General features: G+C 38.6%; 2 protein-coding genes across 2 annotated transcripts; one reads left to right on the top strand and one right to left on the bottom strand.

Annotated features, from left to right (window-relative positions):
* LOC103421055 (beta-mannosyltransferase 1-like) lies at nucleotides 1-2,621 on the bottom strand. The gene is made up of 2 exons (XM_008359091.4): nucleotides 1,421-2,621; nucleotides 1-345 (listed from the first exon to the last, which is right to left on the bottom strand). The coding sequence occupies exons 1-2, from the start codon at nucleotides 1,598-1,600 to the stop codon at nucleotides 172-174; spliced, it is 354 nt and encodes a 117-aa protein (XP_008357313.3). The 5' UTR covers nucleotides 1,601-2,621; the 3' UTR covers nucleotides 1-171.
* Nucleotides 2,622-3,268: 647 nt separating this feature from the next.
* LOC103440955 (pentatricopeptide repeat-containing protein At2g03880, mitochondrial) lies at nucleotides 3,269-5,706 on the top strand. Its single transcript, XM_070822481.1, has 2 exons — nucleotides 3,269-5,432; nucleotides 5,518-5,706. The coding sequence occupies exon 1, from the start codon at nucleotides 3,374-3,376 to the stop codon at nucleotides 5,342-5,344; it is 1,971 nt and encodes a 656-aa protein (XP_070678582.1). The 5' UTR covers nucleotides 3,269-3,373; the 3' UTR covers nucleotides 5,345-5,432; nucleotides 5,518-5,706.
* The last annotated feature ends 8,309 nt before the right edge of the window (nucleotides 5,707-14,015 follow it).

Raw genomic sequence — 14,015 nt, forward strand, 5'->3', positions numbered from 1 at the left:
TTTTGAGGTTAAGAAGCAATCATAACAACGCTAACTTGTTGCAATGGGATGTCAGGATGTACAGAATTCGAGCATTCATACAAAGAATGAAGTTTGCAAAATTAAGCAAGTAAAAGATCAGTTATAATCGTGGTTTTACGCTTCTTTTTTTTACCCCGCCCTTCAAATGCCTCATTTCTTTGCCTTTGCAAACCTGAGACACCGATACTTTTCACCACTGACAGTGATTTCAAGTGCCCCGTCTTGGTTATCTTGATTTGATGCTGTTCCCATTAGAACACTTTTCTCCTTTTCGAGGTTTTCTTTCTCTATTTTTAGCCTTGCTTCTTGTCTGGCTATCTCTGCCTGCAACAAAACAATGTTTGGTAAGGCTAAAAAACAAAACAACGGTGCATCATGTCCAAAATTTAGCAAATGTAAGCATGCATTTTGCTAAAAACTAGTTACTACAGGGATGATTGCTCACGAAACAAATAGTTCTCTGCTGAATTTCCCAAGAACCAGTGTAGACTAGAAATAAACATACAACACGCCACACAGATGATCACAAAGAAACCTAGTCTTCGTTTTCTAATACCCACATAGCACTGCAATCAGTTAAATTTATAAAGTAAGAAAAGTTCCCAGATATTGCAATAAAAATTAAAAAGAAAAAAGAAAAAAATGCATACAATTGGGCATATTTGTGCTTTGCTTAACTAATCAGAGCAATTAAATCTAAACGTCAAGTCTGTTATTCTGCATTTCAGATGCAACAAAAATTAAACCTCCAGAAAATGAAATTGAACTCGAGGCGTTTGACGAAAAGACTGAGCGAACAATGTTCATGAGACTCGAATTAAATGTTAGAAAAATTAGCATCTACAAGCACACATTTTGCTAGATACTAGTGATTAATTACAGGGTGACTAGAAAGAACTAGTGATTAGCAACTACACAAATAGCTCTCAGCTGAATTTCATAAGAACAAGTGTAGACTGGAAAGAAACATACAAAATGCTACACAGATAGTCACAGAAAAATCCAGCATTCCTTGATTATCTAGTACCCACGTAGCATTGAAATCAGATATTGGGAAGAGAACCCTGTTTAATGTGAACTTGGTGAGGTTGGCAGGTAGCATTAAACAATCAAAGAAGGTAGAAACCGCAGGCAATTAGCCATATTTGTGATTGCTTAACTACTCAAACCAACAAAAAACTCAACTTTAAAAGTGTGCCTCTGCATTTCTGCTACACCAAAAATCGAACTTCGAATTGGGTTTTTAACTCAAACAAAAAATGGGAAATTGATAATGCAATAAAAGAAAATAAAAAACTTGAATTCAGACCATAAAATAGGATTGCAGTCAAGGTGTTCGACAAAAGGACTGAATGAAAAAATTGGATTGACGAGAACAAGAATATAGTACGAATAGGACCTCGCGGCGAGAGAGTTCCGCCTTCCAAGCAGCTTCGCGCTCGGCGACCTCGCGTTCCCGCTCTTCGATGTAGCTCTGCATCTCTCGCTCCTTCATGATTCTATCTTGGATATCGGCATCCAGAGCTTCCTTGAGCTCCTGGACGAACTTGTCCACCACCAGTTTGATTCTCAGAGACATCTCCTATTACCAAAGGCACGAGTCTAATTGCTGAACCCTAGCGCACTCACTGAGTTATCGACACGGTCTCTAGCTCGGTTTCAGGACTGAGGACGACGGTCCGGCTGGGCGGCGATTGCCGAAGGAGACAAACGAGGATTTGGAACTTCTTTCGCTTTGCTGTCACGTCTCTATTTTGGTTGCGAGTTATGTGAGCACTTGCCCATTCTCCTTCCCCTTCGCAACTTAAACGGTGCGTATTCTTCGAAAGACAAAAAATAAAACCTCTTGTTTCTTGGTACTCAACGAAGCAATACATAAAATAGAAGACATGCTAAAAAATGAGAGTTACAACCCAAGCCACACAAAGGGAGACCCACACAGATTTAGGCCCATAGACAACAAAAGAAAAAATAACAATAAAACTCTAATCTCCAGCCACTAAAAACCAATCACCATCACCGCTACCTCCGCGAAGGAAGACATCTCACAATGCACCCGAACCAAAAACTAGATTTGAGAGTATTACGCATAATCAATCAATCAAGAACCAAAGCCTCCACAGCTACACGAGCAAGAAAAGTCACAAAAACGTAACAGAAGGAGGGAGAGGGCGAAGGGGGTGTGTAAAACACCCTTTTTCTAACGTGAATTGTTTTACACTTCGCCCAATTTTTCCAACAATCCAGATCAACAATGGACTGTGTGAATTGGGTCTTGTGTCAAAATAGAGCCCACTCCGAGATCTAATTCATGGTTAGGAGTTGGAAAAGATGAGGGGCAGCAAGAGGGAGGGAGGAGAGAAAGGTGCGATGTGGAAGGAGGAGAGGATTGGCGGTGAGTGGCAATTGAGTGTGGAGAGGGTACAAAACTGAGACATAAGCTCTAATAGTTGAGACAAAATTCGGAGGAAAGCATAGATAAAGAAAAAGGGAGGAAGAGGATAAGGAAGAGTAGAAGGAAGCAGAAAAGATTTGAGGGCTGCCACCAACCCTAAAGCCCGACTGAGCAAGGTTTTCCCTTTGGGGGTTTTCTTTGAGAGAGGGAGGTAGTATATGTACATGTATGCTTCTTTTGGGACATATTCTTATTTGAGGACCTACTGTATAGTTCGAGAAATGATCGATAAATGTTGATTTGAAAAAAGATTTCTTCGTTTTTCACCGTTTATTTTCCTAATTGCTCAATAGGAAGAAGTCAAGATTGAATTATGTTATATAGCATATTTACTTAGAGTAGGAGAAACCATAATGAGTGTAGAGATTCTAATTCTTGAATATTCAAGTATTAATATGTGTTGCAATATGAATGTCGCATAACATGTATTTGTTGCTAAACGCAAGAAAAGTCATGAATTAGAGTAAAATACTCATTAAGCAACGCAATAAAAGTAATGAATTAGAGTAAAATACTCATTCCAATATTTTCCAAGTAAATAAGTATATGTCGTTAATTTCAAATTTGTTTTAAAATGTTATTAAGTGAAACGTTTTAGTTTAGTTACGCTTTTATTATAAACATGTAGAATACCCATGCTAACTCTAGACACTTCTTAGAAGATTAAGTTCACATAAAATGGTAGAGCCAGACAATAAGAGATGGAATGCCACTAAAGTTACTTTTCCCTTCGATACAAGTGATTTATAATTTCAGACGCATAAACAAATATTCTTAATCGACTAAGTTATTAAACCTCTTGCAAATTGGAGTAACGTTGTCTCTCTCACTGTGTCACAAAGCGATGTTAGCTCAAAGTGATGAAAGTGAGAAGGAAAATAGGTTAGGATTAGGCTAATGCAAATGCAAGGAGTAGGGTTCTTCCTTCGTGTTCCCTGTTCTCACTCTGTTCTCAGGATGAGAGCCATCCCTGTCTCCAAGTTGAAATGCAAAGCACTGCAACCATTTACACGTCCTTGCTCTCACATGCCAAACGTGGCAGAATCACCACCCTCCACTCTGGTCCAACAGTTCACCAAATTCTGCTACCAGAGAGACCTCCCGAGAGCCATGATAGCCATGGAAGCCATGCAAAGGCGCGGACTTTGGGCCGACTCTGTCGTCTACTCCGAGCTCGTCAAGTGCTGCTTGGCTCGGCGAGCTGTTCAGCAGGGTAAGCTCGTCCACAAACACGTTTTCTCAAATGGGTACCAGCCCAAGACCTTCTTAATCAACGTTTTCATCAACATGTACGTTAAATTTGCTCTCTTGGAGGAAGCGCAGGAACTGTTCGACGAAATGCCTGAGCGAAACGTTGTTTCCTGGACGACTATGATATCGGCATACTCGAATGCCAGACTCAACCACAAGGCCTTGGAGTCTTTGGTTTTGATGCTTAGAGAAGGTGTTTCGCCTAATAGTTTCACGTATTCTTCGGTTTTGAGAGCTTGCGACGGGTTGTCAAATCTCAAGCAGCTTCATTGTTGTATTTTTACAGCTGGGTTGGAATCTGACGTCTTTGTTCGGAGTGCTCTCATTGACGTTTACTCGAAGTTGGGTGAGTTGCACAATGCGCTAGGCATTTTCAATGAAATGGTGTCCGGAGATTTGGTTGTTTGGAACTCTATCATTGGAGCGTTTGCTCAGAACAGCGATGGTGATGAGGCTTTGAACCTTTTCAAGAGGATGAAAAGGGCTGGTTTTTCAGCTGAAGAGGCCACGCTAACAAGCGTTTTGAGAGCTTGCACGGTGTTGGCGCTTTTAGAATTGGGAAGACAAGTTCATGTTCATGCTGTGAAGTATGGTCAAGATCTAATTCTGAACAATGCACTTCTGGATATGTATTGCAAGTGTGGGAGTTTGGAAGATGCAAACTCTGTTTTTACCAGGATGGAGAAGAAGGATGTAATCTCTTGGAGCACCATGATTGCAGGGCTAGCGCAAAATGGTTTCAGCCAAGAGGCCCTGAGATTGTTCGAGCAGATGAAACTTTCCGAGGTGAAACCAAATTACATCACACTTCTTGGGGTTCTGTTTGCTTGTAGTCATGCTGGGCTTTTAGAAGATGGGTGGTACTACTTCCAGAATATGAAGCAGCTTTTTGGGATTGATCCTGGAAGAGAGCACTATGGTTGCGTAATTGATCTTCTTGGAAGGGCAGGGAAACTTGATGAGGCAGCAAGGCTAATACAAGAAATGGAAGGTGAACCAGATGCAGTGACATGGAGGACGTTGCTTGGCGCCTGCAGGGTTCACCGGAATGTAGATCTAGCAGCATATGCTGCCAAGCAAATTCTTAAAACGGACCCTGATGATGCCGGAACCTACATTTTACTATCAAATATATACGCCAATTCTCAGAGATGGGAAGATGTGACTGAAGTAAGAAAGAGCATGAAAGCTAGAGGGGTTATTAAAGAACCCGGGTGCAGTTGGATTGAAGTGAACAAACAGATTCATGCTTTTATCTTGGGAGATGACTCACATCCACAGATAGACGAGATCAATAGGCAGCTGAGCTTGTTGATTGATAGACTAATGGCAGTGGGTTACATTCCTGACACGAATTTTGTTTTGCAAGATCTTGAGGGAGAACAGAGGGAAGTTTCACTTCTATCCCACAGCGAGAAATTGGCGATTGTCTTTGGTTTAATGAGCTTGTCAAAGGGGAAGACTGTTAGGATCAGGAAAAACCTAAGGATTTGCGGAGACTGTCATGTATTTGCAAAACTTGTGGCAAATATTGAGGAGAGAAGTATTGTGATAAGAGATCCCATCCGGTACCATCACTTTCAAGACGGGGTGTGCTCGTGTGGGGATTATTGGTAGAAGAAGATGAAGTTTCATAACTTCGAGAAATGATGAACTTCAGTATTCTCATTCATCATCAATGCAACCCCTGAAGCTCTACCTGCAGGTGAATTGCAAAGTGCTTCTCTCTTTTTTTCATATTCGTTTTGTTCAGTTGGGTGGGAATTCAAACGGTTTTCCTGGCCCTTCAGAAAGTGTTGCAAGAAAGGAGTAAACTCAAGATGGCAGAGCTGATACAAAAACATAAGGGATAATCTAAAGTTTACTCCCACGTAAGTTTTGTAGTTTTCAACATTTGGTACATAAATTTTTTTTCATCTCAGAGTCATACTTCAAATCTTAATTTACCTTAAGTTTTAATTTTGAGACAGTTTTATACATTTGTTAAGTTTTCCGTTAAAATTTCTATTAACCGATGACGTGACGTCCACATGAACAATAATTGAGCACATGTCAATATGGGCCTACTTCAATATTAAAAAATTAAAAAAAATACAAAAACACAAAAAAAAAACCACCCGTCCCTCCCACTCCTCCCTCTTCACCTCTTTGACCCACCTCCTTCCTCTCCTCCACCACATCTGAGAACAGCAGAACCCGAGTCCCCAAAATTCCCAGAATCCCCACGGCCTTCGTGGTGGTGTTGGTGATCGCCAGCATACCCACTGCTGCTAGGGCTCGACGGCCCATCAATCTCCAGCTCCGAATTGGTGCTCGCCCATACAACACCAACGCCGACTCCGCCACGTGGCGAACCCTCGCTCGCCTCCTCCACTTAAGCTAAACCAGGAGCAACCGAATTAGCCTGAACTTCCTCCTCGTCGTTCTCGATCTCCTGGTGATTGTTCTCCGCGGCCGATACATGTGCAATGCCATTCCCGTGGCTATCAACCTCCGACAATGCTATGGCGGCCAATTGGTCTTCTGGGGGTTTGGGAGTATGGTCAAGGTTAGGGTTTGGCTCGGGGGTTTCGTCGGCGGAGGTCGAAGCTCCCGATTCGGAGGACATGGAGGACCATAAAGGTTAGGGAATCGCGGTGAGCTTTGGTGAAAGTGAGAAATTAGGGCTCCAATCGACTGTGCTTGGAGAGAGAGAGAGGTGAAGAGGGAGGAGTTGGGGGGGAGGGGGGGGGGGGGAGGGAATAGAAGAGGGAGGAGGGATCGGGGAAGAGGGACGGGTGTGTTTTTTTTTTTTTTAATTTTTTAATATTGAAGTGGGCCCATATTGACACGTGGTGATCAATTATTGTTCACGTGGGCATCACGTCATCAGTTAACAGAAATTTTAACAGAAAACTTAACGGATGTATAAAACTGTCCCAAAAGTAAGACTTGATGTATGACTCTGGAATGAAAAAAAATTTTATGTACCAAATGTTGAAAAACACACAATTTTAAGATTGTAAACTGAGATTAACTCAAAACATAACATATCTAATGACGAGATGGAGAAGTTCCTCGTTCAGAAGGATTGGATACGTCGTTGGTTTATTGATCTTGAAGGGATGGTAAATGGTGAAGGGAGGTGCGCACCGCGCATGCCATTGGGGTTGATCATGTGTAAATCGACGGCACATTCGACCTATGCACACGGTGGTTTGTGCGTCCCTTAGTCCTCCAGCATCGCCAATGTTCGTACTAATGAGATATATGAAGAACTTCTCAAATGCACTGGCTTCTACATATTTTGATCCAAATATAAGTTGATTAACGTAACACTAGCCTTTTTGCACGCGCCTTGTGCATGCGAAAGATTTTTTTTTTATCATGGCGCGCTACGCGTGACATACAAATTCTATTAATCGCAAGCGTTGCATGCCCCTAAAAATCTTTTAAATATACGACGTTTATTTGTAATCTTGCTCTAAGTCCCTCTATCTTTTACTTTAGATTAATCCATGATGTTTAATTTCTTTGCCTATTTCTTCTTTTGTTAGACCTTTTATTTTTCACGGGCGATACGGACCCTTAAAAATCTTTTAAATATACCACGTTTATTTGTAATCATGCTCTAACTCATATTTTTTGCTTTAGAATCCATAATATGTAATTTGTGTACCGATTTCTTCTTTTGTTTTCTACTGGTGGCATTCTTTCTCGTTCTTCTTCCTCCCAGATTATATTGTACATGCAAGAGCATAATTAAAATGAAAAAATGGTAGAACTGTTCTGCTTATTAAAACTAAGAAACTAATCAAAGTGTGTAAAGAAAAGAAAAAAATCACAGCAATTGAATACAAAAAATAAAATACATCAACCAACGAAGATACAAACCTAATCAAAGTGTGTAAATCCCCGAGATGCTTTGGTGCATTCCATATCCTATTTTGCCGCTACAGTCCTGGTGAATTGATGGTCCCTCATCATCTTTTTTCTCGACTGCCCTCATCATCCTTTATATCTTCCTTCAGCTAAGATTAAAGCAAAAACTGAAACCCTGATGATTCCCAAACATGCAATTGGAATCTGAATACAAAGAAAACATGAAATTGGAGGACCATACAGAATTGGGCTGGGGATTGGACAACACTGACACCATTAAATATTATAATACAGAATTGGGTGGAGAAACTCTGAATTTATACTATAAATATGACTTCTGGACCTTGTAATTATACTATAAGTATGTGCGTACCTTTCTGCATAGCAAGAAGATAGTGATGAAGCACTCTAATTTTGCTATTTAGCATCTTGATGGCACTGTGAATTCCTGTAAGATGAGCAGCCACTGCACACAACCTAGGTTGTATTAGTTTGTATCACAAATATAAACCTTTCTTATAACTGGATGATCCCACGCTCACTCAAACCATGTATGATATCTTCAATTGCCAAGACAGTACCAAAAAACGCAATGGCTAAAATGATCGAAAACATCCCATTGAAAGTATAGACGATCTGCTAGCAACCTAAAATCCCAAAATCCCAAAAACACGTCTATAAACAATTCAAACTTTGACGTGATTTCATAAATGGACGTGGGAGTTTGAAAAATGAACGGAACTGCTATACAGTTTGAACAAACGTGCTGGACGTGGTGATTCTTTTCCCCACGAAATTATTTTCTTTTCTTTTTATTTTTAATTCTGTTTTGTTTCTAATGTTTTTGTGATAGAAGTATCCCTGTATTTTGATTGCATTATTTTCAGCCAGTTATAGTTTTTTTTTTGTTTAAGGGGCTTTTCGGTCCAATTTTTTTTAATGAAGCCTTGAGACACTAAAATGTCCTTCTGGCTTTCTAATATTAGAGATTGATTTGGCGTGTCATATTTAGGCCCATAATATATAGATTTGAAGAGAACGAAAATTACAAGACTCGTTGAAAGCAATGAGCCTGGTCAGAATTTGGCAGCTTAACATTGTTTAATAAATCAAAACGGGGTTTTAATATTTTAAGAAGTCCTCGGTTTTTTTATTATTTGTTTATATTTTTTTCCTATAAGAGTCTTAAAGGTTTATAAATAGGTCATCTTGGGTTTTGGTTTGTAGTCTAACTCATATTATCAATTAAATTTTAGAGATTTTTTTTAGGGATAGTTTAGTTGCAGTCCCTGATTCCTAACCGTTATAGACTCAAATCTTATGTATTTTAGATTTTTGATTGAAGTCCATCATCTGCTACATAAATGACATAATAATAAAAGAGATTATAAAAAAAAGGGATTTTAGTTGCTTATGGGTGCATTCTAGATTATTAAAAAAAGGGATTTTATTTTTATAAAATGAGTACATTTATATAATAAAATTTGGCTACATTATCTATATATATAAAGTGAGCACCCTAAAATGATGAAACATTCAAAATACCATAAATTATCCTTTAATAATTTCATAAATTACAATTGAACCAAAAGAAGCTAAAGTATTTAACCATATTTTTATTTTGAATGAATTTAATATTTAAAATTATAGAAAAAAAAAAAACAAAACCTCCCACGTTAGTGGGGGTTTCAAGTCATTAATTCATTTCTTTTAAAAAAAAATAATTTTTTTTAAAATATGTAAATTAATTATTTAAATAAAAAAAATTATAAAAATGTCAATTGCCACATGCGTGTGGCAAGAGGCTAGTATATATAAAAAATTGGTACATTTACATAAAAACGTGGGTGCATTTTATATAGAAAACAATGGTTACATTTTATATTAAAAAAAATAATGGTACATTTTAGATTAAAAAATAAATAGATTTTACATTAAAAAATGGTACTTACAAAAAAAATAGGGATACATTTTACATGTAACAAAGCGGTACATTTGTAAAAAAAAAGGGTACATTATAAATAAATTATGGGTACAAATAAAAGATTAAAAAAATTATGAGTACAAATAAAAGTTTAAAAAATAAGGGACAAAAAGATATTAATATATGGGTACAAATTAACATTTAAAAGAAAATTGGTACAGTTTAAAAAAGGAAACTTTAACGAAAAGCTCCCGGTACTGTTCACTTTAATGAAAAACCACATTTTTTCACTAAAAAGTCAATCATAATACTATTCACTTTACCTTTTATTTTGTTCTTATCGTTAAAACTCAAAGTTTTCAAGCCATTTTCATTAGTTTTCCTTTTAAAAGGAATGATTGCAAATTAAAAATGGGTACAAACTAGAAATAGAAATATATGATAAAAAGTTTAGCCATAAATATAATATATCAAATGTATCGTTTCTAACACTAAATGAATATATTTAAAAATAAAACCTAATTATCTTGACATGTAAATATTTTGTTTTTGAATAATTAATGGCGTTTATTAAAACCGAAGAACTTTGATCAAAATTTGAAAAGGAATAAGGTTTTAATTAATGGAGTAAAAAAAAGTAAGAATGAGAACCTAATTTCTTCTATTTCTCAGTGCATTTTAGATTGTTGATGGAGTTCAGCTCATGTTACATAAAATTGGCCTTTCATTTGTAGTAACATTGCTAAGCCTTAAGCAGCTCATATAACCACATTATGTTATGTAACAATGCTTTTTATTCATCGTAAGTTGAGATTTGAGCGAAGATTCAAGCATTTGTATGTTGCTTATTATGGAAAGATTGCCATATGAGAGCATCAAGGTGGTCATCAAGGGATGGCCACAGAGCGACTTACCGGTCGAATAGTACTTAGAAAAGATGTGAATGTGATTGTGTTTGCACTTTGAATTTAACTTCTACCAATAGTTGTACGGCCGAGCAAGTAACCTTTTCTCGACCTAGGTTATTACTCTAGCATGAAGGCAAGGCTTTGAATGAACAACCAAATGGTGAAGGTGAAGATCAAATGAAAAAGGGAAGGGAATTGAAAATAAACAAGATTGAAATTAATCTAGTCATGAAAAAATAAATTAAATTAAAAACATGAATGCAAATGAATTGAACACGCAATAATGGAAATGAATAAACAGTGAGTAATCTAAATTGCATATGGTAACGAAATTTGAATTCATCTTAACAAACATGTTGATTCAAACTTGCAGTTTGTAAATGAACGAAAAGAGAGCGCAAGACACAGTGATTCATGGCCTGTTAATTTAACATGTAGTTCTTAGATTTAATTTAATTTTTCTTTTTAAAATTACTAAATATTAAATAATTTAACTATATTCATCATTGTGTAATTGAAGTTCTGTTTGTCATTGTATTGAGGTTGCAATTTGCTTACTTGCCAAACTTTTAACGTGTTTCGGGAGTGATACACATGGAGAATACCAGTGGCTACGCATCCCAGGTTTAAGCATTCGCTTGTTGTCTATTTGCCATACATGACGATAAAGGATGCCCAGCAAATTTTCAAGTCATGTTGGCTGATTATGATTGGATTAGTCTTGGGTTAGGTAGAATTTGATTGAAGAGGCTAATATTAAGTATTTGTGGATTAATTTTGGCGTCGTTAGATATAAAAAAAAGATATATATATATATATATATATATATATTTTGTAGGAGATTCTAATTTTCTCTATAATAATTAATATCAGGGGCATTTGATCTAAGTCTAAAAAATTCATCGCTTACGTTATAGTTGTTCTAGCTGGTAGTGCTATTCCTGGATTCAAGATGATAAGTGGAACTCCATGTCCATGGATCACCGACTGGTGATAATTTTCTGCAGCCATTCCAAACGGTGCTGCAAAAACATAACGATGTATTATATACAAAGCCAAGCAAAATCTGTTCCACACACTTTTCGAAGACAAAAATACACAAATCTAAGCCGCTGTTTCTTTTTCTTTTGTTTGTTTATAAGCATTCGCCCTCGTTTAGAAGTAACAACGCCATTTCGAAGTTGGAAAGACAAAATAAAAAATTGGTAGAAACTCGTGGAAATTTGGCTCACTTATATTTATATAAATTTTTGTCTCTTATCTTAAAATCCAATTTTATAAATAGTTTCCTCCAATATTTCACCGAATTCCATAAAGCAAATATATTATGGTGGTTAAAACCTAGTTTACTCCCCTCATTGGTGAAGAAAAGCGTAGGCACAACAAAATTTTAATTCAAACTTACAAACAAAATGAACGAGATATGCACAAGCGAGAATCATTCTAATAACATGTAACATGTCACACACACAAATATGCTGCACACCAACACCATCACTATCCTCGTGACCTTTTATACATATCTTAACCTAAACTTTAATATTTGCCTTGTTGAAATTGTTATTAGCACTTTAAAATATTAATTACGTCTGTCTTTTGTTTTTGACACTAAATAGTTAAAGATTACTATTTTGAAGCAATGATAACAGCCTTATTTTATTAGGAAAACTAATGAAAAGAGTTTGAAAACTTTGAGTTTTAACGATAAGGACAAAATAAAAGGTAAAGTGAATAGTACCATTGTGGAGCCAAAAATATTCATTAGGTGACACGTGGACTTTTGGACAAAAGAGGACAAAAATACCCTCGAGGCATACCGGGTTTCCTACACGCGAGCAGTGGAGAATCATCCATCAACCAAGACAGAAGTGCCCAAAATAGGTAACAATTCAAAGTCCATCTCATCAAATCCTTTCTACAAGGTATTTCTCAAACACATTCCTTTTAAATTATGTTAATTGGCTAATTAATGGGTTTATTGCCTAATTAACCCATTGATTGTCAATTAAACCATCCATTATATCCAAATAACCACAAAATACATCCAATTCAACCCTAAAACACCACATGGCCGGCTATCCCCATTTCAAAACCTAATCCATCACTTTTTTCTACCTTTTTCACCATTTCTTCATTTTTATTACCCAATAAATTCAAAAACCACCAAAACATTCATTTTATGTTTAATAGCCAAATAAATTGGTTAATTAAACCTAAATTAAACCTAAAAACCCTAGTCACCTCCTATCCCTATAAATATACTCCCATTCTCACCAAAAAGCAGATTCCAACACTTTGGCAAAAATCCCAAAATTCTCTAAACACTCTTTCTCTCTAAATTCTAACTTTGACATCGGAGGTTCTTCGGCCAAAGCCCCCCCCATTCATCGTGGGCGCGTGAGGCTCTTGGCCTTAACCTAAGGTGTTAATTGTTTTGTAGGTGCAAAATCGTCCAAGATCGAGGAGGAAGAAATTTGCATCCACAAATTGGTGCTTTCATTCAGAGTTGAAATCCATACTCGTAGAAGACTCTCGCACAAAAATGTTTTTTCTTTATTTTCTAGTCCATTTGAATATTTTTCATACGTTCTTATTATTAGAATTTTTTACTTGCAAAGGTTCTTTGATAAAACGTATAAGCAAAATATAATGGCTAGAAATTTAGAAAATTCTATAAGTGAAAATTCTAATATACAAGAAATGGGATTGCGGAGATCTGTGAGGCAAAATGCGACAATAAGGGGAGCGGCATCACCATCACGAGTTTCCACCATGGGAACCACCGCGGTGGCTACCTCGGTAGCCACCCACGGCGAGGTCCATGGTGCCTTCACCACGACCACCATGGGAACCACCGCGGTGGCTACTTCGGTAGCCATTCGTGGCGAGGTCCATGGAGCTTTCACCACGGCCCGAGCCGTGCCATCCAAGGCTCACGGTACCAAGACCACGACCCAAGCCGTGCCATCCAAGTTTACGTGGACCCAAGCCCAAGCCTCGCATTCACATGCACCGCGCGTTGAGCAGCCTGCTTCCGTCGAGCAGCCCACTCCCGTGGCCCAGCCTGCTCCTGCCAAGCAGCATGCTCTCGTGACCCAGCCTGCTCCCGACGAGCAGCCTACTCCCGTGGTCCAGCCTGCTTCCGTCGAGCAGCCCACTCCCGTGGCCCAGCCTGCTCCTGCCAAGTAGCCTGCTCTCGTGACCCAGCCTGCTCCCGACGAGCAGCCCACTCCCGTGGTCCAGCCTGCTTTCGTCGAGCAGCCCACTCCCGTGGCCCAACCTGCTCCTGCCAAGCAGCATGCTCTCGTGACCCAGCCTGCTCCCGACGAGTAGCCCACTCCCGTGGTCCAGCCTGCTTCCGTCGAGCAGCCCACTCTCGTGGCCCAGCCTGCTCCTGCCAAGCAGCCTGCTCTCGTGACCCAGCCTGCTCCCGACGAGCAGCTCACTCCCGTGGTCCAGCCTGCTTCCGTCGAGCATCCCACTCTCACGGCCCAACCTGCTCCTGCCGAGCAGCCTGCTCTCGTGACCCAGCCTGCTCCCGACGAGCAGCCCACTCTCACGGCCCAACCTGCTCCTGCTCTCGTGACCCAGCCTG

The sequence above is a fragment of the Malus domestica genome, chromosome 05 (genome assembly GCF_042453785.1).
Source record: "Malus domestica chromosome 05, GDT2T_hap1".
Classification (NCBI taxonomy): domain Eukaryota; kingdom Viridiplantae; phylum Streptophyta; class Magnoliopsida; order Rosales; family Rosaceae; genus Malus; species Malus domestica.

What these genes read in the sequence shown, in the direction of transcription:
- LOC103421055 (XM_008359091.4), bottom strand. Translation starts at nt 1,600, where the DNA reads ATGTCTCTGAGAATCAAACTGGTGGTGGACAAGTTCGTCCAGGAGCTC. An exon ending in CGGAACTCTCTCGCCGCGAG is followed by an intron (nt 346 to 1,420) that starts GTCCTATTCGTA and finishes GTTTTGTTGCAG; the next exon opens with GCAGAGATAGCCAGACAAGA.
- LOC103440955 (XM_070822481.1), top strand. Translation starts at nt 3,374, where the DNA reads ATGCAAATGCAAGGAGTAGGGTTCTTCCTTCGTGTTCCCTGTTCTCAC.